The sequence below is a fragment of the Lepidochelys kempii genome, chromosome 27 (genome assembly GCF_965140285.1).
Source record: "Lepidochelys kempii isolate rLepKem1 chromosome 27, rLepKem1.hap1, whole genome shotgun sequence".
Lineage (NCBI taxonomy): Eukaryota > Metazoa > Chordata > Testudines > Cheloniidae > Lepidochelys > Lepidochelys kempii.
This window is the reverse complement of record NC_136406.1, coordinates 3649213-3676772: the sequence shown is the minus strand read 5'-3', so window position 1 is coordinate 3676772 and position 27560 is coordinate 3649213. Positions and strand designations below refer to the sequence as shown.

General features: G+C 46.4%; 1 protein-coding gene across 2 annotated transcripts in view; it reads left to right on the top strand.

The window, feature by feature from the left end:
* The window catches only part of MYO1D (myosin ID), a 352821-nt gene that overhangs the window by 135117 nt on the left and 190144 nt on the right, over positions 1 to 27560 (top strand). For both annotated transcript variants that reach the window (XM_073326164.2, XM_078850736.1), the window contains exon 15: positions 19107 to 19273. In XM_073326164.2, the coding sequence (XP_073182265.2) occupies positions 19107 to 19273 (167 nt within the window). The remainder of the gene's footprint in view (positions 1 to 19106; positions 19274 to 27560) is intronic.

The window sequence follows — 27560 nt, the reverse complement described above, 5'->3', positions numbered from 1 at the left end:
GAATCCAACTAAAGATCACCTGAGCCTCAATTTCCTTAAGCGTCTTCCCCAGCCTAGCATAATCTCCCTTGATATGTTCCAGCGGAAATCTACCGGTATCATTTGTTCCCACATGAAGGATAATTAGGGGATTCTTTCCCGCTCCCTTTAGGATCCTTTTCAACCTCATACTTCATTAGCACACAATCCCAGTTCCCTCAGCCTCTCCTCATAAGTCATGTGTTCCAGTCCCCTAATCATTTTTGTAGCCCTCCGCTGGACTCTTTCCAATTTTTCCGCACCCTTCTTGTAGTGTGGGGCCCAAAACTGGACACAGTACTCCAGATGAGGGCTCACCAAGGTCGACTAGAGGGGAACGATCACGTCCCTCGATCTGCTGGCAGTGCCCCTACTTATACAGCCCAAAATGTTGTTAGCCTTCTTGGCAACAAGGGCACACTGTTGACTCATATCCAGCTTCTCATCCACTGTAACCCCTAGGTCCTTTTCTGCAGAACTGCTGCCTAGCCATTCGGTCCGTAGTTTGTAGCGGTGCATGGGATTCTTCCGTCCTAAGTGCAGGACTCTGCACTTGTCCTTGTTGAACTTCATCAGATTTCTTTAGGCCCAATCCTCTAATTTTTTTTAGGTCCCTCTGTATCCTATCCCTACCCTCCAGCGTATCTACCACTCCTCCCAGTTTAGTGTCATTTGCAAACTTGCTGAGGGTGCAATCCACGCCATCCTCCAGATCATTAATGAAGATATTGAACTAAACCGGCCCCAGCACTGACCCCTGGGGCACTCCACTTGATACCGGCTGCCAACTAGAAATGGAGCCATTGATCACTACCCGTCGAGCCCAACAATCTAGCCAGCTTTCTATCCACCTTATAGTCCATTCATCCAGCCCATACTTCTTTAATTTGCTGGCAAGAATACTGTGGGAGACCATGTCCAAAGCTTTGCTAAAGTCAAGGAATAACACGTCCACTGTTTTCCCCTCGTCCACAAAGCCAGTTATCTCGTCATAGAAGGCAATTAGATTAGTCAGGCATGACTTGCCCTTCGTGAATCCATGCTGACTGTTCCTGATCACTTTCCTCTCCTCTGAGTGCTTCAGAATTGATTCCTTGAGGACCTGCTCCATGATTTTTCCAGGGATTGAGGTGAGGCTGACTGGCCTGTAGTTTCCAGGATCCTCCTCCTTCCCTTTTTAAAAGCTGGGCACTATATTAGCCTTTTTCCAGTCGTCCGGGACCACCCCCGATCATCATGAGTTTTCAAAGATAATGGCCAATGGCTCTGCAATCACATCCACCAACTCCTTTAGCACTCTCGGATGCAGCGCATCCAGCTCCATGGACTTGTGCTTATCTAGCCTTTCTAAATAGTCCTGAACCACTTCTTTCTCCACAGAGGGCTGGTCACCTCCTCCGCATGCTGTGCTGCCCAGTGCAGCAGTCTGGGCGCTGACCTTGTTTGTGAAGACAGAGGCAAAAAACGCATTGAGTAATTAGCTTTTTCCACATCCTCTGCCACTAGGTTGCCTCCCTCATTTAGTAAGGGGCCCACACTTTCCTTGACTTTCTTCTTGTTGCTAACATCCCTGAAGAAACCCTTCTTGTTACTCTTCACATCTCTTGCTAGCTGCAACTCCAAGTGTGATTTGGCCTTCCTGATTTCACTCCTGCATGCCTGAGCAATGTTTTTATACTCTTCCCTGGTCATTTGTCCAATCTTCCGCTTCTTGTTAGCTTCTTTTTTGTGTTTAAGATCAGCAAGGATTTCACTGTTGAGCCAATCTGGTCGCCTGCCATATTTACTATTCTTTCTACACATCGGGATGGTTTGTCCCTGTAACCTCAATAAGGATTCTTTAAAATACAGCCAGCTCTCCTGGACTTCTTTCCCCTTCATGTTATTCTCCCAGGGGATCCTGCCCATCAGTTCCCTGAGGGAGTCAAAGTCTGCTTTTCTGAAGTCCACGGTCCGTATTCTGCTGCTCTCCTTTCTTCCCTGTGTCAGGATCCTGAACTCAACCATCTCATGGTCACTGCCTCTGAGGTTCCCATCCACTTTAGCTTCCCCTACTAATTCTTCCTGATTTGTGAGCAGCAGGTCAAGAAGAGCTCTGCCCCTAGTTGGTTCCTCCAGCACTTGCACCAGGAAATCGTCCCCTATACTTTCCAAAAACTTCCTGGGTTGGAAGTCGACCCCCTGCAAGGCCCCAGCACCTGGAGAGCTGAGAGTACCTCTGCTGCAGCTGACACTGCGTGTGGCTGTGGACCCGGATAAGGCTCCCTGTGAGGGCAAGCCCACCGGCAAGGCCTCGCACAAAACAGGCGAGCTCCACTGGCCTCCGGAGCCAGGACAAAGCCCTAGGTCGCTACATTCTTGGTCTCTGCATCCACCCAGGTCTCCAGCTCGCCGCTACAAGTCATTGGCACCATGCTTCCGATCCCCATCGTGGTGCCGAAGCATCGTCGATCTTCCTGGCACCAGTCTTTATCGTGCCTTCAGTCGCCGTTGCTGAGAGCTCGAGGGCGTTCCCCGACACGGCACTGCTCCCCCTACCCCTGACACTGGTCGGACTGTTCCTCGCACCAGTCTCTGGCAGTGACCGTGAGCCATCACTCAAGCCTCCACAGTCCTGCCCTGGTCGCTGGAGGGTGACGACTTCTCAGGCTCAAAGGCACAATTCAGCCCCTCACCCAGGCAACGTGATTGGGCTCTGGAGGGTGTGTCTGTGGCATCAGTGCCAACCTGGCAGCAGAGCCAGTGGCTGACCCAATGGCCTTATTGGAATGGATGGGGCATCCCTGTCATGCCAGTGCCCCACTCCCTCCAGCCCTTGGTTGCTGTGTCAGACACGTCGAAGGCAGGACCCCCACTATGCTGCAATTGAGGTGGCCGCTGCGATTGAGGAGCTGCCCTCCCTGACGGGTGAGGATGCTGCTGGACCTCCCCTGGTTGTCCTGTTGTCGTCGTCCCTCCAGATGAGGAAGTGGCGGGCGGAGCCTTCCAGAACTAGCCCATGAGACGATTTCCACGAGCATCAGGCACTGCTCCACAGGGTGGCATCTAGCTTGGGCCTCAAGGCGGAGGAGATGGAGGAGCAGATGGATACGTTATTTAATGTGCTCTCCACATCCTCCCCCAGCCCGGATTGCGCTCTTGGTACACGAGGGGTAAGGTTTATATACACGGTGAACATGAAACAATGGGTGTTACCATACACACTGTAAGGAGAGTGATCACTTAAGATAAGCTAATACCAGCAGGAGAGCGGGGGGAGGAGGGAGAAAACCTTTTGTAGTGATAATAAAGGCGGGCCATTTCCAGCAGTTGACATGAACGTCTGAGGAACAGTGGGGCGAGTGTGGGGGGGGGGGAGATAAACATGGGGTAATAGTTTTACTTTGTGTAATGACCCATCCACTCCCAGTCTCTATTCAAGCCTAAGTTAATTGTATCCAGTTTGCAAATTAATTCCAATTCAGCAGTCTCTCGTTGGAGTCTGTTTTTGAAGTCTTTTTGTTGTAATATTGCAACTTTTAGGTCTGTAATGGAGTGACCAGAGAGATTGAAGTGTTCTCCGACTGGTTTATGAATGTTATAATTCTTGACATCTGATTTGTGTCCATTTATTCTTTTACGTAGAGACTGTCCAGTTTGACCAATGTACATGGCAGAGGGGCATTGCTGGCACATGATGGCATATATCACATTGGTGGATGTGCAGGTGAACGAGCCTCTGATAGTGTGGCTGATGTGATTAGGCCCTATGATGGTGTCCCCTGAATAGATATGTGGACACAGTTGGCAACGGGCTTTGTTTATTCCCGTTGGTGAACACTGTTCACCAGATGTTCTTGTTGACTGGTGGAAATGGCTCCACCAAGCCCCTTTGCCACCAGCACCAGTGGGGGTCCCTGGCCATGAGGCTCCCCCCCACCCCCCGCTCTCCTGCTGGTATTAGATTATCTTAAGTGATCACTTTCCTTACAGTGTGTATAACAACACCCATTGTTTCATGTTCTCTGTGTATATAAATCTCCTCACTGTATTTTCCACTGAATGCATCCAATGAAGTGAGCTGTAGCTCACGAAAGCTTATGCTCAAATAAATTTGTTAGTCTTTAAGTTGCCACAAGTACTCCTTTTCTTTTTGCAAATACAGACTAACATGGCTGCTGTTCTGAAACCTGAGGGGTAAGGCTACATTTTAGTCACGGGTATTTTTAGTAAAATCATGGACAGGTCACAGGCAGTAAACAAAAAATTCACGGCCCGTGACCTGTTCATGACTTTTACTAGAACCCCTTGACTAAAACTGGGGCTAGGGGGCTGCCCATGGGTGCTGGGGGAGGGGGCGGGCTGGGTGGGGGTGGGGGAGCCTCATGGCCAGGGACCCCCACTGGTGCTGGTGGCAAAGGGGCTTGGTGGAGCCGGAAGGCTCCCTACCTTGCACCGTGCCTCCCCCCCCCCCCCCCCCCCCCCCCCCCCCGCAGCAGCCAGTGCGACAGGGGCAGGGGCTGCCTAGCTGCTACTTGGCCAGGTGCAGCAGCTGCTGCAGAAGTCATGGGAAGTCATGGAATCTGTGACTTCCGACCTCCATGACTAACTCACAGCCTTAACGGAGGGGGTCTTGAACATTTCCCAAACCATCCGGCAGACCCCATCCTCCATCCTGCCCACCTCTAAAAGGGCAGAAAAGAAGTACTACTTTCCTGAAAAAGTGTTTGAGTACTTGTGCACTAATCCGCCACTGGGGTCGTTGGTCGTGTTGGCGACCAACAAAAGGGACAAGCAAGGACTCACCAGTTCCACCCCTAAGAATAAATAGGATAAGACTGGATTTGTTGGGTCAAAAAATTAATTCTACAGTCAGCCTCCAGTTTCGGGTGGCAAACCACCAGGCCATCTTGGCTTGCTACAGTTTTAACTTGTGGGACTGTCTCCTCAAATTCAAGGACTCCATGTCCCAGGAGGCAGCCCAGGAGTTTGCAACCCTGGTGGAAGAGGGGACCGCAGTGGTCCGGTGCTCTCTCCAGATGGCCTGCGATGCAGCAGATTCAGCTGCTTGAGTGGTTGCCTCAGCGGTGGTCTTGCGGGGCAGTTCCTGGCTCCAGACCACTGGCCTGTCTCAGGAGATGCAGGCGTCTATTCAGGACCTCCCGTTTGACAGTGTCGGCTTGTTTTCCCACCAAACAGATGTATATTTGCATGTCCTGAAGGGTACGAGGGCAACCCTTTGCTCCCTAGGGGTGCCACTCTTCAGACGCCCAGGCAGCCGTTCCGGCCTCCTCCGCCACCTAAACAGTGGCAGCCTCAGCTCGGGCGTGCGAGAAAAACGGACACCTGGTTTAACTGCTGCTGCTCTTTGTCGTCCAAGTCTCTTGCACAGCCTGGCCCAGCTAAGCACCGGGGGCCAGAAGTGCTTATTTTGAGGGTGCGCTTGGGTGTGACGCACCAGCCAACTGCCCGAATCCTTTCCATCCGTTCCTAGACCGCCTTTTCCCTACTGCGTGGCCTGGTCGTGGGTTATGTCAGACCATTGGGTCCTGGACATAGTGGCTCGGGGATACACCCTGTAATTTTTGGCTGCCTCTCCTTCCCACCCCCTCGCCCCAAGTTCCCTGTCCCTCTTTAGGGACCCTTTCCATGAGCAACTCCTCATTCAAGAGATCAAGAACCTCCTATGTCTAGGGGCTGTGGAGGAGGTTTCTTGGGCTATGCAAGGAAGAGGATTCTACTTCCGCTAATTCCTACTCCTGAAGGCAAAAGGGGGACTCAGACGCATTCTGGACTTGCGGAGACTCCACAAGTCGCTCACAAAGTTGAAATTCCACATGGTATCCCTAGCCTCCATCTTCCCTTCCCTGGATCCGGGGGACTGGTATGCTGTTCTAAATTTGAAGGACTCCTTACTTTAATGTCTCCATATTCCTGGGACGTGGATGTTTCCTGTGTTTCATAGTGGCGGGGCACCACTTCCAGTTTATGGCGCTACTCTTTGGCTTGTCCATCCTCTGCCCCCAGTGTGTTCACGAAATGCGTGGCACTGGTGACGGCTTACCTGAGGTGTCGAAAGGTCCAGATCTTCCCCTTTCTCGACAATTGGCTTATCAAGGTCAGGTCTCCGGAGCACGTCCAGAGGAGCCTCAATCTGGTGTCCTCCACCTGCAGTGATCTGGGTCTCCTAATAAACAGAAAAATCCACATTAACACCTGTTCAACACATAGAGTTCTCGACTCCACGGGGGCTAGAGCCTTCCTACCGGAAGAGCGCTTTCAAGCTGTCATACTTGATCAGCCACATAAGTCTGATGGGCCACATGGCCATATGCACCTAAGTGGTAAGTCATGCCCGCCTTCATCTAAGGCCCCTGCAAGCGTGGCTGGCCTTGGTCTAAGTTCCAAGCAAGCACCCCCTGGATCGAATGGTCACAGTGCTGAACCACGTCCTCTCCGCCCTGGACTGGTGGCAGGATTCCAAGTCCCCTTCGTGATCCCGTCACCCTTGCTCACCTTGGTCTCGGATGTGTCGGACCTGGGCTGGAGGGCCCATCTGGGTGAGCTCAACACCCAGGGTTATTGGCTCCAACCTGACCTAGCCCTCCATATCAATGTCAGGGAGCTCAGGGCGGTTTGGCTGGTGTGCCAGGCTTTCTTGCCCCACCTGGAAGGCAGGTGCAGGAAGATGCAGGTCCTGATGGACAATACTGCCGCAATGTACTACATCAACAGGCAGGGCAGCGCCAGCTCTTTGGCCCTCTGTCTGGAAGTGCTCCACCTCTGGGTCTTTTGTGTGCAGCACACCATTTATTTGCTGGCCACCCACCTGCCCAGAGCCAAGAAAGTCCTGGCGGATTGCCTCAGCAGAACCTTCTTGTCTCACCATGAATGGTCGCTCCACTCGGAGATGGTAAGCCTAGTTTGCCACAGGTGGTGGACTCCCCGGGTGGACCTGTTTGCGTCCAGACAGAACAGGAAGTGCCACATGTTCTGCTCTCTGCTGGACAAGGGCTCCCAGTCGGAAACCTTCCAGATTCTGTGCTCAGAGTGCTGACCACACTTCCCACCTGTGCTGTTAATCTAGAGAGTCCTGCTCAAGGTGAAGCAAGACAGAGTGATGGTCATTCTCATTGGCCTGGCATAACCTCGGCAGCACTCGTTCGCCATGCTCCTGAGTCTTTCGGCAGCTACCCCTTGCAGCTGCCTCTTTGGACAGATCTGCTGTCCCAGAACCACGGGAATCTGCTGCGTCTGAACCTGGCAGTGCTGCACTTGATGGCTTGGTTTCTGCATGGCTGAGCAGGGAAGAACAGCAGGGTTCTGCCGGTGTCCAGCAGGTTCTGCTGGGCAGCAGGAAACCCTCCACAAGGGCTACCTACGTGGCTAAGTGGGAGCGGTTCACATGTTGGGCCTCGGATTGCCGCATCTGGGCGGAAGAGGCCCCCCTGCAGGACATCCTGGACTGTTTGCTGCACCGTAAGCTTCAGGGCCTGTCAGTGTCCTCCGTCAGGGTGCACCTGGCAGCCATTTCGACTTTCCATCCTCTGTTTCACTGCAGATCAATCTTTGCACATCCCATGACAATGCGGTTCCTGAAAGGTCTGGAAGACCTTTACCCGCATGTCAGGGACCCGGTTCCTGCTTGGGACCTGAAGCTTGTGCTGTCCAGGCTCTCAGGGCCCCCCTTTGAGCCTCTGGCTTCCTGCTCCCTTCTGCTTCTCTCCTGAAAGGTCTCCTTTTTGGTTGCTATAACTTTGGCCCGTAGGGTGTCTGAGATCAGAGCACTCATGTCAGAGCCGTCTTATATGATCTTCTATAAGGACAAAGTCCAGCTGCGTCCGCACCCAGCTTTTCTGCGCAAGGCCATCTCCCAGTTCCATACTGGTCAGGACATATACCTACTGGTCTTCTGCCCGAAGCCTCATACTATGGATGAGGAATGCAGGCTGCATACTCTGGATGTCTGGCGGGCTCTGGTCTTCTACACAGAGAGGATGAAGCTGTTCCATAAGTCTATGCAACTGTTCGTTGCTGTTGCGGACCGGATGAAGGGTTGCCCAGTGTCTACCCAGAGAATATCATCCTGGATCACGGTGAGCATGCGCTACTGCTATGAGCTGATGAAGGTAACCCCGCCAGTGATCGTGACGGCTCAGTCGACTAGGGAGCAGGCATCATCGATGGCCTTCCTCGCTCAGGTGCTGGTTTCAGCAGAGCAGTCCTCCAAACTGCAAGACTGTGAACTCCGAGCCTACCTCTGAGGATTCTGCTTGTGAGTTACCTACAGTGGAATTGACACGAGCAAGCACTTGAAGAAGAAAAAACGGTTACCTAGCTTTTGTAACTGTTGTTCTTTGAGATGCGTTGCTCATGTCCCATTCCATTACCCGCCCTCTTGCCCCTCTCTCTGACTTGTCGGCAAGATGGAACTGAGAGGCGCGGGGCCAGTGGCGCCTTATATACTGTGCCATGAGTGTGGCGATCCAAAGGGCACCACATCCGGCCCTATGGGTACCACTAAGGCAAAAGTCTCCAGTCATGTATGTGGGCGTGTGCACACCTACAATGGAATGGACATGAGCAATTCATCTTGAAGAACAATAGTTATGAAAGGTAGGTAACCGTTTTGTTTACTTGGTCCTGGCTCAGTGCAGGAGGCTGGACTTGATGACTTCTTGGGGTGTCAGAAATCAGGTCCTGCATCAGAGCCAGTCTCCCAGCACCCTAATGAGTACAGCTGGCCTGTAATAGGTGGCCTGATCGGCTTTGCCTGCCTGATTGATTGGAAAAGTCAGCAGACTGGCTCTTTGGCCTAGCAGTAGAAGCAGTTCAGCAGCTGCTGAAGCATTCCTGATGGCTCCTGCATGTTCCCTGCCCTGGCCCCTCACTTCAGGTAACCCATTCCGAACCCTCGGCTTGGATTCCTTACTTCTGACTCTGGCTCCGTGACCCTTGGTTCTGGCAGCTGGTCTCTGATTCTGGCTCTGAGGCATGACTGCCCATGTCTTGATCACTGATATGAGGACCTTTTGAGCCCTACATTTCTATGGCTCTATGAAACTCTGGCTCTGCAGGTGCAGAAGGGACATGTCTCTTGATTCAGGGTTTCATACAAGATGATCATTAAACATAGTAACACATTGGTTGATAAGATCGGTTGACAATTTTACGAAATCTTCTGCTGCTTCTGTTTGTGTTCTCTGATTAGTAGTCAGGTTATTGTTGGCACAGAAGATACGAGATTACTTTGATGTGAATGCAGAATGGATTCTGTGCAGTAATACACTGCTAGAGCACTCTGACCTTAGAGGTCCTTGAACTGTATGGTTCATATGTTGGTGGTGCGTAGGATTCAGCTCCAGCCAGGACACCTGTGTGGTGTTGGAGCAGCTGTGATCTGTGTGATCTACTTGTGAAGTGGCTTTCCCCCTCCCCCTCCCTCCTGGAATGCTTGTGGGTTGAATAGGCTGCTTGAGCACCTGGAAGATCAGAAGAGCTCCCAGGTAGACAAAGTGTCTGGGACTCTGATTAGGCAGTGTTCACATGCCCAATGCATGGACACTGCATGGACACTGGCCGAGGTGGAGTGTGACCAACCAGACGCGGCCAAGTCACCTTTAGTCGCAGGCCATGCGGAGCAGGTCCTTAAAAGGGGAAGGGGCCATGTGCTCAGGAGTGCACTCACAAGATTGTACCTTCCGTGAAGGCCCTTTGCCCGGACCGCCTGGCCAGTGGTTCGCCGCGTTGCATTCCATCGTGCCTCGGGAAGACTTACTTTCATTGCACTGTCCATTGCTGTGCTGTGGAACACTTTCCTTGAAGGATCCTGACATCTCCAGTGCCTTGCCTGTCCTGGGAGCATGAGTATGCGAGTGTGTGTGTGACCCCTCTCCCCCTTCTTTTGAGCTTAGCTATCAGTATAATAAACGTGTTGCTTTCTTCCAAACTCTGTGGGTCATTAGTCCTCCCTAAGCTTACTAGCTGGCCCAATTTCGGGTAACACTGTGGACGTAAGGGGAACTGCCACTAGAGGCTGGCAGAACCAGTTCTGATCTGGGAAAAGGCTTGATTCCATGAGCCATTGACTCTCTAGAAGAACTTAAAGCTTTAAACCTTGGCTTCAGTTCATAAATTTCCACTTTTCTGACTTAAAGATGCTTCTTCCAGTGCTATGGTTTGAAAGGTCTGCAGGCACTGTTGTGGTTGAAACAGTCCTGGGCTTCGTGAGAAAAGCACCTTGGTGCACTCCATCACATGGCTTGCTGACTACGTGGCATTCTGTTCACTGAAACTAGACTGATAGTGACTAGAGGACAAAAAAGAAAGGAAGAAAAAAACCAACAACCTGAACAACAACAATGAACAAAAGACCAGGGAAACTTTTAGAAAGCATTTAACTCTTCACCCAAAGAGTAATTGCTAATTAATGTGACAAATAACATGGACAGTTTTCTTGCAGCCTTGATGCTGGTGTCATATAAGAAATTAGCTACTGCCAAGAGAAAAATAAGAGAACATAACCGAATGGGCAAAAGTGTGTTCAAATAAATTACACTTGTTAGTAATTATTAACCTTGTGTGGATTTTTTTTTTTAATATGGTCATTTTAGAGACAAAACCTGTATCAATTCAAGCAAAACTCTAATAGATACTAGAACTTTCTAATATGCTTAAATGGACACACTTTTTCAAAGATGAGTTTAATTGTTCCCCAGACATTCTAGTTGAATCCTGTTTTTTTTCTTAAAAACTGGAATTCTGAAATTTTTGGGAGGAAAGGGAAGGACTTGTGGCTTAAACACAGGGCTTGAAGTCAGATGTTCAGACAATAGAGTGAGCATGGGAAGAATAGACAATTTGAGTTCTATTAGTGGCTTTGCAAGTCAATTAATTTCTCTGTGGCTTAGTTTACCTGTTTGTAAAATGGGGGTGGCAGACTGCTCAGTGGCAATGGGGTTTAATTCATTGTTTATAACATGCTTTTTGAGTATCAGATGGCAGTTGCTATAGGAATAAGTATTTTAGAAGTGTTTATCATGTACTATGCAAGAGCTATCTGTAAACACTGAATTAATTTTAACAGAAAATTCTGTCAAAGCCACCGTGATACATACACACACAATCAGTTTAGTTTTTCCCAATTATAAAATGTATCTTTAAAACCTCACGCCTACCTTTGCTAAAAAATCTACTGGTTGGATAGCTAAGACTCCTAATTCAAAAGGGTGTTCAGTTCTGCATGTTTGCCTTGTTAGTTGAGATTCAATTAAACATATTTTTGGAGCACACTGAATCTAAGTGATGGCTACTCTTATTATGGCAGGTTAAATACTTAATCTACTGTCCCCTTCCAAACTTGTACTAAGAGAGTCCAGGGACAGAAACCTAGGATTGTTAAACATACTTTTATTGCACTGGAAAAAGGGAAATGAAAGCTATGAAGAGGTGTCTTCAAATGCATCTTTTTAAAATGTCGATAGGCTGATTTATGTAGCTGCCACATAAAGCTGTGTGCTTGACAAACTTTATCTTCCCATGTTTTCCTCTTGAGTATTTGGTCTTGTTTGACTGATCCCTTGGGTTCTTCCTTTCCTTTAAAAAACACTAGAGCTTGTACTGCTCTGGCTGACATTACGATGAATGATGAGCTATTCTGGGGCTGACTGCTCTTTTGAGACCCTTCCTTTATTCCAACCTCTCCATCTCTCCCTCTGAATTTTTTTCCTCCTCTCCACTCCTAGCTTTCCCTCAAATTCACTTTGGCAGGCATCCTCTCTAGTGTGTTCATAATTCCATCACTGTGACTAATCTAGCACAAATGTTTCCCTTCTGCATCTTTTTCGGAGGGTCTAAGCATGTCTCAGGTAATTAGCTGCAAACCATAGAGGAGACACTTTCAAAACTAGAGGTGAAGAAAAATGAAGAAACTTTCATACAGAGAAAGGCTGAACCAGTGGTTAGAGTGCTAGGACTTGAGGTTGTTTCAATTCCCTGCTCTGATGCAGACTACCTGTGCAAACTGGGCAAATCACTTAGTGTCTTTGTGCCTCAGTTTCCCATCTGTAAAACAGAGAGAATAGTTCCTCCCTACTTCACAGAGGATAAATGCACTAAAGAGCGTGTGAGGGGCTCAGATACCACAGCAGTGCCAACCAGATATGTACCTCTATAAAAATCAAGTTAGCAGTAATGTTAATGTATCCATTGCAAAGTTTACTGGGATGTTAATTGCGGGCCATTATGAAGTACAAAAACTACTTTGAAAAAGCATTAAGCTTTAAAACAAAATGAAATCCAAAAAATTCAAAATGAAGGCATTATCCTGATGCAAGAGATTGCCAGACAGGTTTAGGAGTCTCTCTCATGTTGACCTTTCTGGATTTCTCCACTGTAGAACATTTAAATAAATGTAAGATGATGTAAGATGTAGAACATTTAAATAAATTTAAGTTTAAGCGAGTTAAACTCCAATTGTGTGAAGGATGTACTTGACAGCACTGGAGACCAGTGTCCTTTGTTCACACACTTGGTAAAACCGGGCATGTTTACCAGCAGTAACCTGCCAATGTGCTTCAACTTGGACCTGGAAGAACCACTATTGGTCTCCATGGCCCATTCCATCCTTGATGACTCTCATAACAAGGATGTTAGTTACTGCCAGTTTTGACTTTTGTGTTGTGGAAACCTATGATGTTGGAACTGGATTTAAACCAACTCATTCTTCATTGTGCTCAGGTCCACAGATCCATCACAATGAGTATTTCAGCCCCTATGCAGTTTGGGAGCCAACCCAGCCCTGGCAATGATTGGCAGCAGGAGAATGCCTGCCTCCTGAAAATCCTTCCAGTTTTTTCTGCCTGCTGGTGGCTTGGCCAAGCTTCCCTGCTGCAGAGCTGCCTTGAGGGAAATTCCAAACTTTTTCAAGTTTTCAGGCGAACAATTCAGTAACGTCTCTTTCCAGTTCCCATCTGGGTCCTGTGGCTGTGTTTGAACTTTCAAAGGGAGTTGTCCCCTCATCACTGCTCCCCCTTTAGGGGTGTTTGCTGTGGTTGATATCCCAGCAGTCTTCAGGGAAAGCTAGGTGAGAAAAGCCAGAGGTAAAAGGAGGGGTCTGTGTCCCGCTGGGGAACTTGGCTGGCTCTGGGGGAGGATGTAGCCCAGTCACTTCAGGGTCATTTCACCTCACTCTCTTGTGCAGGAAGGGATGTAGGCAGGATTGGAGAGGCAGGCTCTTCTGAGCAGACAGTCTCCTTACCCATTTCCATGGACACCTCTATAGCAAGGATATATCCAATTCTAGAGCGGTTCCAGAAGATTCGGGACCTCCTTGCATTGTTTTGGAACTGCAAGAAGCCCACTATAGCATGGAGCCTTCGAGTATTTGGCCTCCTAGTACTGTGCAAAGGGATCAATCCATGGGTGCAGTCAGACAACAGGCACCTTCACGGCTTCATCTTTAAGGTCCATTCCAGGGAACATATCAAGTGAAGGTTCTGGCGCAGATAATCAACTCTTTTAAATGGTGGTCAGCCCAAGGCCATGTCCATAAAAGGATACCCATATGCCTTCTAGATCTCCTTATCTTCACAACCAATGCCAGCTTCAAGGGATGGGGAGCACATTTGGGAACTCATGCAGCTCAAGACATCTGCAGTCAAGAGGAAAGAGCCCACAGTGTAAACTTCCTATAACTAAGAGCAGTCAAGCTGATGCTGCAAAGGTTCTAGTCCCGCCTAGAGGGGAACCACATCCTCAATCAGTCAGACAGCATGATTGTAGTTGCATAAGTGAACAATCAGTAGTGAACAAGAAGCCCAGTACTACCTGCTGAAGCGATGGAAATCATGCAGTGGGCATAAGAACGGCTATGGTGGGTCAGACTATGATCCATCTAGCCCAGGATCTTGTCTTCCAACTGTGGCCAGTGCCAGGTGCTTCAGAGGGAATGAACAGAACAGGGCAATTTACCAAGTGATCCATCCCCTGTTGTCCAGTCGCAGCTTCTGGGCAGAGCATTCTCTCCTCTCCCTCAGGGCAGTTCATGTAAAGGGAGACTGGCTCAGTAGGCATGAGGTGAAAAACTCTTGAGTGGTGTCTGAATAAGGAAGTCAGAGTTAATTGTCCCTTGTTGAGCCTGCCTTCACAAACCTATCTGCAAACCACATGAACTTGAAACGACCAAAATACTGCACCAGGCAGGTGGACTCCAGGTGCATGGGGACAGATGGCCTACCTTACAGATGGCCTCATGGCCTCCTCTTTGCGTTTCCATTATTAGGGAAAGTGGTCCAGAAGATAAAATGAGCTGGTGACAATAATATTGGTATTCCCACATCGGTCAAGGAGAGCCTGGTGTTCAGACCTGAGAGAGCTGACATTAGGACTGCCACTACAGCCCCAGTGAGACAGGACATCTTCTCACAAGGTCCTCTTTTTCATCAGTCCCCAGCTGGCTGCACCTAACAGCCTGGCTATTGAAAGAGAAGTGCTAATGTCATTGGGTTTGTCCGCCAAAGTCAGGCCACTTCTTTCTTCTTTGCTCCAACCCCTCATAGAATCATAGAATATCAGGGTTGGAAGGGACCCCAGAAGGTCATCTAGTCCAACCCCCTGCTCGAAGCAGGACCAATTCCCAGTTAAATCATCCCAGCCAGGGCTTTGTCAAGCCTGACCTTAAAAACCTCTAAGGAAGGAGATTCCACCACCTCCCTAGGTAACGCATTCCAGTGTTTCACCACCCTCTTAGTGAAAAAGTTTTTCCTAATATCCAATCTAAACCTCCCCCACTGCAACTTGAGACCATTACTCCTCGTTCTGTCATCTGCTACCATTGAGAACAGTCTAGAGCCATCCTCTTTGGAACCCCCTTTCAGGTAGTTGAAAGCAGCTATCAAATCCCCCCTCATTCTTCTCTTCTGCAGGCTAAACAATCCCAGCTCCCTCAGCCTCTCCTCATAAGTCATGTGTTCCAGACCCCTAATCATTTTTGTTGCCCTTCGCTGGACTCTCTCCAATTTATCCACATCCTTCTTGAAGTGTGGGGCCCAAAACTGGACACAGTACTCCAGATGAGGCCTCACCAATGTCGAATAGAGGGGAACGATCACATCCCTCGATCTGCTCGCTATGCCCCTACTTATACATCCCAAAATGCCATTGGCCTTCTTGGCAACAAGGGCACACTGCTGACTCAGACAGAGACAAACACCTACAAGATCTTTATCAAGCATTCTTACAGCTACAATGCCCACTTGCGGAAGTGAAGAAACAGATTGATAGAGCCAGAAGTCACCTACTACAGGACAGGTCTAACAAAGAAAATAACAGAACGCCACTAGCCGTCACCTTCAGCCCCCAACTAAAACCCCTTCAGATCAGCGGCACTGCTATGGGTACCCGCATGGCCCCACAGTATGCCAACATTTTTATGGCTGATTTAGAACAACGCTTCCTCAGCTCTCGTCCCCTAAAGCCCCTACTCTACTTGCGCTATATTGATGACATCTTCATTATCTGGACCCATGGAAAAGAAGCCCTTGAGGAATTCCACCATGATTTCAACAATTTCCATCCCACCACCAACCTCAGCCTGGTCCAGTCCACACAAGAGATCCACTTCCTGGACACTACAGTGCTAATAAACAATGGTCACATAAACACCACCCTATACCGGAAACCTCCCGACCGCTATTCCTACCTGCATGCCTCCAGCTTTCACCCTGACCACACCACACGATCCATCGTCTACAGCCAAGCTCTGCGATACAACCGCATTTGCTCCAACCCCTCAGACAGAGACAAACACCTACAAGATCTCTGTCAAGCTTTCTTACAACTACAATACCCACCTGCTGAAGTAAAGAAACAGATTGATAGAGCCAGAAGAGTTCCCAGAAGTTACCTACTACAGGACAGGCCTAACAAAGAAAATAACAGAACGCCACTAGCCGTCACCTTCAGCCCCCAACTAAAACCCCTCCAACGCATTATTAAGGATCTACAACCTATCCTAAAGGATGACCCAACACTCTCACAAATCTTGGGAGACAGGCCAGTCCTTGCCTACAGACAGCCCCGCAACCTGAAGCAAATACTCACCAACAACCACATACCACACAACAGAACCACTAACCCAGGAACTTATCCTTGCAACAAAGCCCATTGCCAATTGTGCCCACATATCTATTCAGGGGACACCATCACAGGGCCTAATAACATCAGCCACACTATCAGAGGCTCGTATACCTGCACATCCACCAATGTGATATATGCCATCATGTGCCAGCAATGCCCCTCTGCCATGTACATTGGTCAAACTGGACAGTCTCTACGTAAAAGAATAAATGGACACAAATCAGATGTCAAGAATTATAACATTCGTAAACCAGTCGGAGAACACTTCAATCTCTCTGGTCACGCAATCACAGACATGAAGGTCGCTATCTTAAAACAAAAAAACTTCAAATCCAGACTCCAGCGAGAAACTGCTGAATTGGAATTCATTTGCAAATTGGATACTATTAATTTAGGCTTAAATAGAGACTGGGAGTGGCTAAGTCATTATGCAAGGTAGCCTATTTCCTCTTGTTTTTTCCTACCCCCCCCCCCCCAGATGTTCTGGTTTAACTTGGATTTAAACTTGGAGAGTGGTCAGTTTGGATGAGGTATTACCAGCAGGAGAGTGAGTTTGTGTGTGTATGGGGGTGGGGGGGATGTGAGAAAACCTGGATTTGTGCTGGAAATGGCCCACCTTAATTATGCACATTGTAGGGAGAATGGTCACTTTGGATGAGCTATTACCAGCAGGAGAGTGAATTTGTGTGTGTGGTTTTTGGGAGGGGGGTGAGGGGGTGAGAGAACTTGGATTTGTGCAGGAAATGGCCCAACTTTCTTATCATGCACATTGTGTAAAGAGTTGTCACTTTGGATGGGCTATCACCAGCAGGAGAGTGAATTTGTGTGGGGGGGTGGAGGGTGAGAAAACCTGGATTTGTGCTGGAAATGGCCCACCTGATGATCACTTTAGATAAGCTATTACCAGCAGGACAGTGGGGTGGGAGGAGGTATTTTTTCATATTCTCTGTGTATAAATAAAGCCTGCTGCAGTTTCCACGGCATGCATCCGATGAAGTGAGCTGTAGCTCACGAAAGCTCATGCTCAAATAAATTGGTTAGTCTCTAAGGTGCCACAAGTACTCCTTTTCTTTTTGCGAATAGAGACTAACACGGCTGTTACTCTGAAATCTTCCTTCCATGCCTCCCAAGAAGTGATTCTCCCTCCATTGTGTCCACAGTTTTTTTCCACAGTTACTCTTGGCTACTTGACTCATGTTAAAAATATGAATGTTTTATCCTTTTGAAGAGGTGCAATGTTCAAAGTGTAGATGAATTTACATTCATTTTGCGAAGACATTCCAAACAAGAAAATCTTACAGAAGTATGATGTAAAATGTGTGAACTGTTCATAGTACTGTCTCTTCCTTCGCACAGGGAGAACACTTGTTCTTCTTCTACTGAGAGAGGAAAATACATATCATAGTTCAGACTTAATGTTGATCCAGTGAATGAATGAATGGGCAAATGTTTAACCTTTTGTTAACAATTCTCTTCAGTCTCACATCATGTATGTGGATTATCTAGATTCCCTTAGTGAAGCTCTTGCATCTTGTTCACCCTGGCTGCGGCTTGTTTGTTTAGCACCAGTAATGCGCTTGGTGCTGCACATACCTAATATGAGGATAATCCTTGCCCTGCCTGCTTTGCAGGTTTAAAGTTATGCTAGAGGAATACAAGACTCTATCCAGAGATTGAGACAACTTAGTTTCTGTGTTTAGTTATAAACTTGCTTTTTTTGGGACTTGCAGAAATGGGTTTTTAACAGGGAGAATTGTGGCTTGACGTAATGGGACGGGGATTGCATTCCATGAGTAGGGAGCAGCATGAGAAAAAAGGCACAGATTGGGGTAGCAGAAAGGAACTAATGAAAAATCAAAACTCATTGTTTGCAAAGCAAAGAGATCAAATGGGAATGTGCTGGGAGGAACAGTCATCAGTGTCTTAGGTTGCTTAGAAGGAGTCAGTGGAGGGATTCTGAGTCAGGGGAAATGGTTTCTGTGTTGTGCCTTGCAGGTGAAGCAATACAGGACAGCTGCTTGGGGAGGGTGTGGCAAAAGTAGTTTAAAGCCACCTTCGTGTTGCTTCAATTCTTGGCATTCTGGAAACCGCTGCAGCTACCAGAGGCTTCTCTAATTGGCTGCAACCTTATTGAAGAAGGCCATGGGCTATGCTATAGCCCAATGTAGTTCAGAGTTTCTATGGCACTCACCCCTACAGAGGATCCCCTTCCAGTATGCCCTCTACCAAGCACCAGGTGGGGCAGCATAAGTTGACTCTTTGTATTTTCTGTTCTAGAAGAATTCTTCCCTAGCCAGTTGTGGAACCTATATGGTCTCTCTATGCTGCTTGAATGGCATATATGGGCCTGAGCTAGAATTGACCAAGGGTGCTTGAGATGTGGTTCAATCAGGTGATGGGTAAGCCAGGCTCAGGGCCTGCTATAGAAAAGTTATGGCTGTGCAAGGTGACCCCGTGAAAAGTGGGTGGTGAAGCAGCCTCACTTGGTGGGGCTCATGGTGGCAACTACCGTTGTGCTCCCCTGGTGGAATCTTTAAATGTGAGTGGTGAAACATAGCTCTCTCCCCCCTTGGGATAAAGTCTTCTGGAGTGCAAGTGGTCCATTTGCACCTCTTTGGACCAGCTGGGGGAATCTGACTCTATACTTTTCAAGGATGCGTGTCATTTTTGTGCCAGTGACTCGTTATTGTACTGGGACCCCTTAATTTGTCTATATTTATGCCTTGCAAACATGTCCCTCTGGGTCACCTTATTACCCTGCTCCTTAATGACAGTAGCTTTGTCTTGTTTCCTTTCTGTAACTGAAGAGAAAATTTCAGTTAATATGTTATATCATGTTCATATTCAAAGGCAAACTGTTTAGGAGAATGCATACTTACTTTAATTGTGCATTTGTGTGTTTTATTTAGTAAATTGTATCCTTCACAAAGTTCTTAGCTCTGTGTAAGTCATTGTTTGATTTGTCCCTGTAGGAGCCATATTATGTCCGATGCATTAAGCCCAATGAAAAAAAATCATCACAGCTGTTTGATGAAGAACGTTGCAGGCATCAAGTGGAATACCTTGGACTTCTGGAGAATGTCAGGGTCCGACGGGCAGGATTTGCCTACCGCCAAACATATGAAAAGTTTCTTCACAGGTGAGAAGGGAATTAGTGCATGCTTTTTTTTGAGATGTTTGCCGGCTTTCTAGGCTATTGGTTGAGCTGCACAATCTAATGATCTGCCTTCACTATGATCTGTAAATATAGAATCCTTTAGTCTGGTGATCTTCAGTCATGAATGGTACACATATATTGTTTCTTTTTTGAGCACACACTAGTGGCTTGGATAAAACACTGTTGGTCACAGAAGGGTGCTGGCTGTTCAGCCTGCTATGGCAGCAGATGCACAGACTTGAGGAGTGCATTCTTCATGGCCTACCATTTTCCACCCTTTATAAACAGCAGGGATGAAAACCCCATGACCCCAATTAGACTGAACCAGTGTTCTGTTACTGTCTTAGTATTGTTAGAATTAATGGACAATGAGGATCCTCCCCACAAAAATTAACTCTAGACACAGAATTAAATAGTGTCTTTTGTTTTCTTTTCTAAATTTTGTCTTATATTTTGGAGAAGTATGGAAAGTTTCCTTTCCTGGGGGAGAAAAACACTTTTCAAATATGGAGTGACATTACATGGGTCAGAAAGGAAACCTTTGGACTCAGTGAATTTATAAATAGAAGGTGGGAGGATAGGAATGAGATGATATGACATGACCCCATGAAAACATGATTTTTGATGCATGCTGCACTCTGTATTTATTAGGTAGAAATGTTGCTTAAGCTAAGGGCTTGTCTTCACTACCGGGGAGATAGACGCTGCAATTGATGCAACGGGTGTTGATTTAGCAGGTCTAATGAAGACCCGCAAAATCGATGGTAGAGAGCTCTCCAAGAAGAGTAAGGTAAGTCAACGGGAGAGCATCCCCCATCGACACAGTGCAGTGAAGATGAATAAAGTAGCTGGGGTGAATAACGTAGCTGGAGTAGTGTAATTTAGGTCGGCTTACCCTGGTAGTGAAGACAAGCCCTAAGGTTTCTTACCATGTATGTAAAGTACTGTGCATATCTAGAATTTCATCATCTTGCTCGAAAGAACGAGGGGTCCTTGTGGCACCTTAGAGATGAACAAATTTATTTGAGCATAATAAACCTGAAGCAAATACTCACCAGCAACCACACAACAAAAACACTAACCCAGGAACCTATCCTTGCAACAAAGCCTGTTGCCAACTCTGTCCACATATCTATTCAAGGGACGCCATCATAGGATCTAATCACATCAGCCACACTATCAGAGGCTTGTTCACCTGCACATCTACCAATGTGATATATGCCATCATTCATCACGTGCCAGCAATGCACCTCTGCCATGTACATTGGCCAAACCAGACAGTCTCTACGCAAAAGAATAAATGGACACAAATCAGATGTCAAGAATTATTACATTCAAAAACCAGTTAGAGAACACTTCAACCTCCCTGGACACTCAACTGCAGATCTAAAAGTCTCAATTATTCAACAAAAAAACTTCAAAAACGGACTCCACCAAGAAACAGTAGAACAGGAATTAATCTGCAAACCATTAAAATAGGCTTGAATAAAAACTGGGAGTGGATGAGTCATTACACTAACTAAAAACTATTTCCCCAGGCTAATTTTCCCCCTACTGTTACTCACACCTTCTTGTCAACTGTTTGAAATGGGCCATCCTAATTATCACTACAAAAGTTTTTTTTTCTCCTGCTGATAATAGCCCACCTTAATCGATTGATCTCGTTAGAGCTGGTATGGCAACCCCCATTTTTTCATGTTCTCTGTGTGTGTACGTATGTATATATGTATCAGCAGTCTGTATCAACAGAAACAACCAAGAGGACTTGTGGCACCTCAGAGGCTAAAATTCATTTGAGCAGAAGCTTTCATGGGCTAAAGCCCATTTCATCAGATGACACACACACACACACTCTTCCTACTATATTTTCCACTACATGCATCTGATGAAGTGGGCTTTAGCCCATGAAAGCTTCTGCTCAAATAAATTTTAGCCTCTGAGGTGCCACAAGTACTCCTCGTTTCTGCTGATATAGACTAACACGGCTGCCATTCTGAAACATATCCTCTTGCTAGTGGATCATTGAATCGGTTTTGGTTTTTCACTCATTTGAGCAAGTGAGAAACTGACCCTGAGTGTGGGAAGAATAAGCGAGTGTTGGAAAGAAAGAATTGGAAGAACTGCTGTTCTTAATGACTGATATGGCTTTGATGGGATTTTTCCAGTAGCTGAAGAGTAACAGAAGAGTATGGTTCAACAAATAGTATTTACTGTATTTCATTTTTGTCATGAACTGTCACTTTTCAACATCATACAAGTTTAGGGCTTGATTCTGCCCTCAGTCACACATGCACGTTATCAGGAATCCATTAAAATCCGCTCTTATGATTGCACAAGAAGCTATTGTTTAGTGGATATATGATAAGCTCTTGTATGTCTGAGAGCAAAACGAAGCTAATAGCTGGAAAATTAGATTCATGTATAGCAATTGGTATGACCTTTTAAACCTTTGTTGCATTGCTTAGCCCTAACACACTCGATATCTCACTTTATTAGCAGAAGTGAGAGAAACAATAATTAACATACTGTATTCTGACCTCACTCTCTTTAGTTAGAACTTATATTCAAGAAAGCTCCCACTGCAGTCACAGTGAGTCTGGTTATTTAAGAACTGAGTAGAGATCCTAGAACCTGGCCAAATATCACTTTCAGTAAAGTAAGATCAAGCATATTTAGATCAAGCCCACAGTCAATCTGTTTTCACTGGCATCCTTCGGATAAAATGCATCTTGAAATCAATACGTTGTCATTAAATGCTTGTGTGTTGCATTATTGGTTTTAACATCTAAATTGCCAAAAATCTTATGGCTTGGTATTTTGTGGGGACGGTGGTGGCCAGGAAGCTTGGTTTCTTGAGGATATAATCGAACACTTTTCATTGTTGACATTCCCAGTTCTAATGTCTCTTCTAAAGTAACATTAAGTGTGGCATGAAAATAACACTGGAAACCCCACCAGCTGAATTGTTGTGATAGAAATATTGCACTTCATGTTCAACCCCGAGTTTATCAGCAAATATTATGTCTGAATTTCAGGAGACTTCCATTGAGGATTGTAGGTTTTAGAAAGCAACCTTTCTTCTTTCTGTACAGTTTCCTTCTGTAGTTTAAAAATGAAGGGGAGAGAAAAACAAAGGAGTGCAGACAAGGATGTTTAATGTATGGATGACCTTGAAGGCTGTTGAGATCTTTAGGCATGGGGGAGGGGAAGAGCTATTCTGTCAGGCAGCAGATTTATTCTGGGTCCTGCTTCATTATATTTAGCAGTAAAGTTTTGGGATTTTGACTTGGTAGGGGATCGGGGTCATGCTCTTTGCCTCAGGGAAGGAATTAGTGAGCTTGCATTGCACATGCTGCTGGAGAGATGGAAAGCCTGCAGCAGTATTCTGGCAATGTTAATACTACCAGTTGTTGCATTAAGAGAGAGTGAGCGTAAAACTGCCCTGCATTAAATTGATACCTGTAATGTTGTCTAAATGTTGGATCTCTTTTGTTGATGCAGCCTTGTCTCTTCTGGGGATTTTAATTTCTCTCCACCTCTTTCATAAAATATTCCTCCACCTTGTTGTACAGGTTTTAGATCTGACATTTTATTCCTCTTGTCTGACCCCATCAGGTCTGCTTAATAAAAGACTGATTTGTTCTGTCACCCTGATTGTCTTTCATCTAATGTGAAATGTCTAAGGTGAAAGATTTTTCCATTTCATGTCCCAGTGAATTAATTATAGCAGAAACATTTTTCCACTGGGAATAGAGAGCAGAGATCTGAAACCAAACGAAAGTTTTTTGGTATGTGTGTGTAAAATATTTAAGTACTGCATAATATTTGAGAGTGAGAACTCTGAGCCCTTCCAAATATAAATGCAAAAACTTTTCATCGTAAGACGATGAGGGATATTTTAAAAATATCAGCTTTTATACACTTTAGCATACTCTTAATAAACAATCATGTTGTGCCTTCCATTACAGTCTGTCACTGATATACTGGGGCCTGCTTCGAACCATGGGCTAGAGCAGGTTTTTTGCTGTCAAGTTTGTTCAGAGGTTAATTTTAATAGAACAGTGACAGTATTGTATATATTTTAGTCAGTTTAATACTCTCTTTTTTGTTATAGAATGAACCCCAGCAGCTTTATATTAGACCCTATTTCCTATAAAAAGGTTTTCTAAGGTTGTGACACCAGATTTGTGGTTGTCCATCTAACATTTATTTCTGAATTAGCTTGCCAACTGAAAAAAATCCATGCCTAGAAAATTGGGATTGAATTTTGACTTCTCAGTTCATGGGTTTTTAAATGGGCAAATAGTTAAAACTATGTTGAATGTGTTTCCTTTAGAACATGAATAGGGATAATGTTGTTATGGTGAAATTGCCTATTGCATTATTGATTAGGTCTGTAAGTCATATGCAGAAAATTCATCGTTGCTCCCTTGCAAAAGCTTGTTTATCCAATCAGCACTTCTCAAATATAGCATACGTTATAGCAGAGCAGAGTCAGATCTGATTATTTTCCCGTTTGATTCATAGTTGTTTAATGCTGAACTGTTTTCTGCTTCTCTTTGTTTGTGTGTGGGGAGTTTGGAAAAGTGAGTAATTAAATGCCTGATAAAGGAGAATAGTTCTTGCACCCACCTACTTGATGATCAGCTTGTGATGGGATGCAGCCTGAAACTGGGGTACCTCTGAGCCCTCTGGCTTACCAACCTGGGCTCTCTCTCACTGTGATGCTGTTGCTAAGCCACAAACCTCTCCAGGTACTGCACTTACACAGACATCCACAGTCAGGGACACACCCATCTGAGTTACATGAATGCTTTTGCCAGCCGCTCATGAACCAACAATCGAGAGGCTCCAGCCAATTCCCTCAGCTCCCCAGCCTGAGACCATAGAGCAGTACCATCTTGCCCTGGTCAGAAGCCTGACCAGTATAAGTTTTATTACCCAGTTTGCCACTTCTTCAAAAGAAAGAGGATATGCACCAGCTTTTGTTCACTGAGTAGATTCCTCAAGCATTTCAACAAATATGAACTGTTTTAGGTAAAATATAAAATAGATTTATTAACTGCAAAAAGATAGATTTTAAGTGATTATAAGTAATAAGCATACAGATCAAAGTTAGTTACCTAAGAAATAAAAGTAAAATTGCAATCTGAGTTCTTTTAACTAGACTGGATTTGAATCAAACAGTATCTCACCCTGGTAGATGGTATAGTTCCTGAATACACAGGCCTCTCCTTTCTAGCCTGGGACCACCTCCCCTGTTCAATCTTTGTTCTCCAGATGTGTTTGCATGTGTTGAGTTGTGGGGGAAGGGAGAGGCCAAGTGATGATGTCACTTCCCCTCTTTTGTAGTTTCTTTCAGCTTCCTGGAAAGAACCTTTGCTATGGTATGAGTCAAGTGTAGAATCATAGAATATCAGGGTTGGAAGGGACCTCAGGAGGTCATCTAGTCCAACCCCCTGCACAAAGCAGGACCAACCCCAACTAATCATCCCAGCCAGGTCTTTGTCAAGCCAGGCCATAAAAACCCTAAGGATGGAGATTCCATCACCTCCCTAGGTAACCCATTCCAGTGCTTCACCACCCTCCTAGAGAAATAGTTTTTCCTAATATCCAACCTAGGCTTCCCCCACTGTCATCTGCCACCACTGAGAACAGCCTAGCTCCATCCTCTTTGGAATCTCCCTTCATGTAGTTGAAGACTGCTATCAAATCCCCCCTCACTCTTCTCTTCTGCAGACTAAATAATCCCAGTTCCCTCAGCCTCTCCTCATAAGTCATGTGCCCCAGCTCCCTGATCATTTTGGTTGCCCTCTTCTGGATGCTCTCCAATTTATCCACATACTTTCTGTAGTGGGGACCCCAAAATTGGATGCAATACTCCAGATGTGGCCTCACCAGTGCTGAATAGAGGGGAATAATCACTTCCCTCGATCTGCTGGCAGTGCTCCTACTAATGCAGACCAGTATGCTGTTAATCTTCTTGGCAACAAGGGCACACTGTTGACTCATATTCAGCTTCTTGTCTGCTGTAATCCCCAGGTTCTTTTCTGCAGAATTGCCTCTTAGCCAGTCGGTCTCTAGCCTGTAGCAGTGCAAGGGATTCTTCCATCCTAAGTGCAGGACTCTACACTTGTCCTTGTTGAACCTCATTAGATTTCTTTTGGCCCAATCCTCCAATTTGTCTAGGTCCCTGTGGACCCTATCGCTACCCTCCAGTGTATCTACCTCTCCCCCGAGCTTAGTGTCATCCACGAACTTGCTGAGGGTGTAATCGATCCCATCATCCAGATCATTAATAAAGATGTTGAACAAAACTGTTCTCAAGACAAACCCCTGTGGCACTCTGCTTGATACAGGCTACCAACAAGACATCAAGCCGTTGATCACAACCCGTTGAGCCCAGTGATCTAGCCAGCTTTCTATCCACCTTATAGTCCATTCATCCCACCCATACTTCTTTAACTTGCTGGCAAGAATACTGTGGGAGACCATATCAAAAGCTTTGCTAAAGTCAAGATATACCACATCCACTGCTTCCCCATATCCACAGAGACAGTTATCTCATCATAGAAGGCAATCAGGTTGGTCAGGCATGACTTACCCTTGGTGAATCCATGTTGACTGTTCCTGATCATTTTCCTCTCCTCCAAGTGCTTCAAAATGAATTTCTTGAAGACCTGCTCCATGATTTTTCCAGGGACTGAGGTGAAGCTGACCAGTCTGTAGTTCCCTGGATTCTCCTTCTTCCCTGTTTTTAAAGAGGGGCACTAGATTTCCCTTTTTCCAATCATCCGGGACCTTCCCCGATAGCCACAAGTTTTCAAAGATAATGGCCAATGACTCTGCAATCACATCAGCCAACTCCCTCAGCATCCTCGGGTGCATTAGATCTGGACCCACGGACTTATAGAATCATAGAATATCAGGGTTGGAAGGGACCTCAGGAGGTCATCTAGTCCAACCCCCTGCTCAAAGCAGGACTAATCCCAAACTAAATCATCCCAGCCAGAGCTTTGTCAAGCCTGACCTTAAAAATATCAAAGGAAGGAGATTCTACCACCTCCCTAGGTAACGCATTCCAGTGTTTCACCACCCTCCTAGTGAAAAAGTTTTTCCTAATATCCAACCTAAACCTCCCCCACTGCAACTTGAGAGCATTACTCCTCGTTCTGTCATCAGCTACCACTGAGAACAGTCCAGATCCATCCTCTTTGGAACCCCCTTTCAGGTAGTTGAAAGCAGCTATCAAATCCCCCCTCATTCTTCTCTTCTGCAGACTAAACAATCCCAGTGCCCTCAGCCTCTCCTCATAAGTCATGTGTTCCAGTCCCCTAATCATTTTTGTTGCTCTCCGCTGGACTCTTTCCAATTTTTCCACATCCTTCTTGTAGTGTGGGGCCCAAAACTGGACACAGTACTCCAGATGAGGCCTCACCAATGTCGAATAGAGGGGAACGATCACATCCCTCGATCTGCTGGCAATGCCCCTACTTATACATCCCAAAATGCCATTGGCCTTCTTGGCAACAAAGGCACACTGTTGACTCATATCCAGCTTCTCGTCCACTGTAATCCCTAGGTCCTTTTCTGCAGAACTGCTGCCGACCCATTCAGTCCCTAGTCTGTAGTGGTGCACGGGATTCTTCCATCTTAAGTGCAGGGCTCTGCACTTGTCCTTGTTGAACCTCATCAGATTTCTTTTGGCCCAATCCTCTAATTTGTCTAGGTCCCTCTGTATCCTATCCCTACCCTCAGCGTATCTACCTCTCCTCCCAGTTTAGTGTCATCCACAAACTTGCTGAGGGTGCAATCCACCCCATCCTCCAGATCATTAATGAAGATATTGAACAAAACTGGCCCCCAGGACCAACCCTTGGGGCACTCCACTTGATACCGGCTGCCAACTAGACATGGAGCCATTGATCACTACCCGTTGAGCCCGACAATCTAGCTGACTTTCTCTCTACCTTATAGTCCATTCATCCAGCCCATACTTCTTTAACTTGCTGGCAAGAATACTGTGGGAGACTCTGTCAAAAGCTTTGCTAAAGTCAAGGAAGAAGACGTTTACCGATTTCCCCTCATCCACAGAGCCACTTATCTCATCATAGAAGGCAATTAGATTAGTCAGGCATGACTTTCCCTTGGTGAATCCATGCTGACTGTTCCTGATCACTTTCCTCTCCTCTATGTGCTTCAGAATTGATTCCTTGAGAACTTCCTCCATGATTTTTCCAGGGACTGAGGTGACACTGACTGGCCTGTA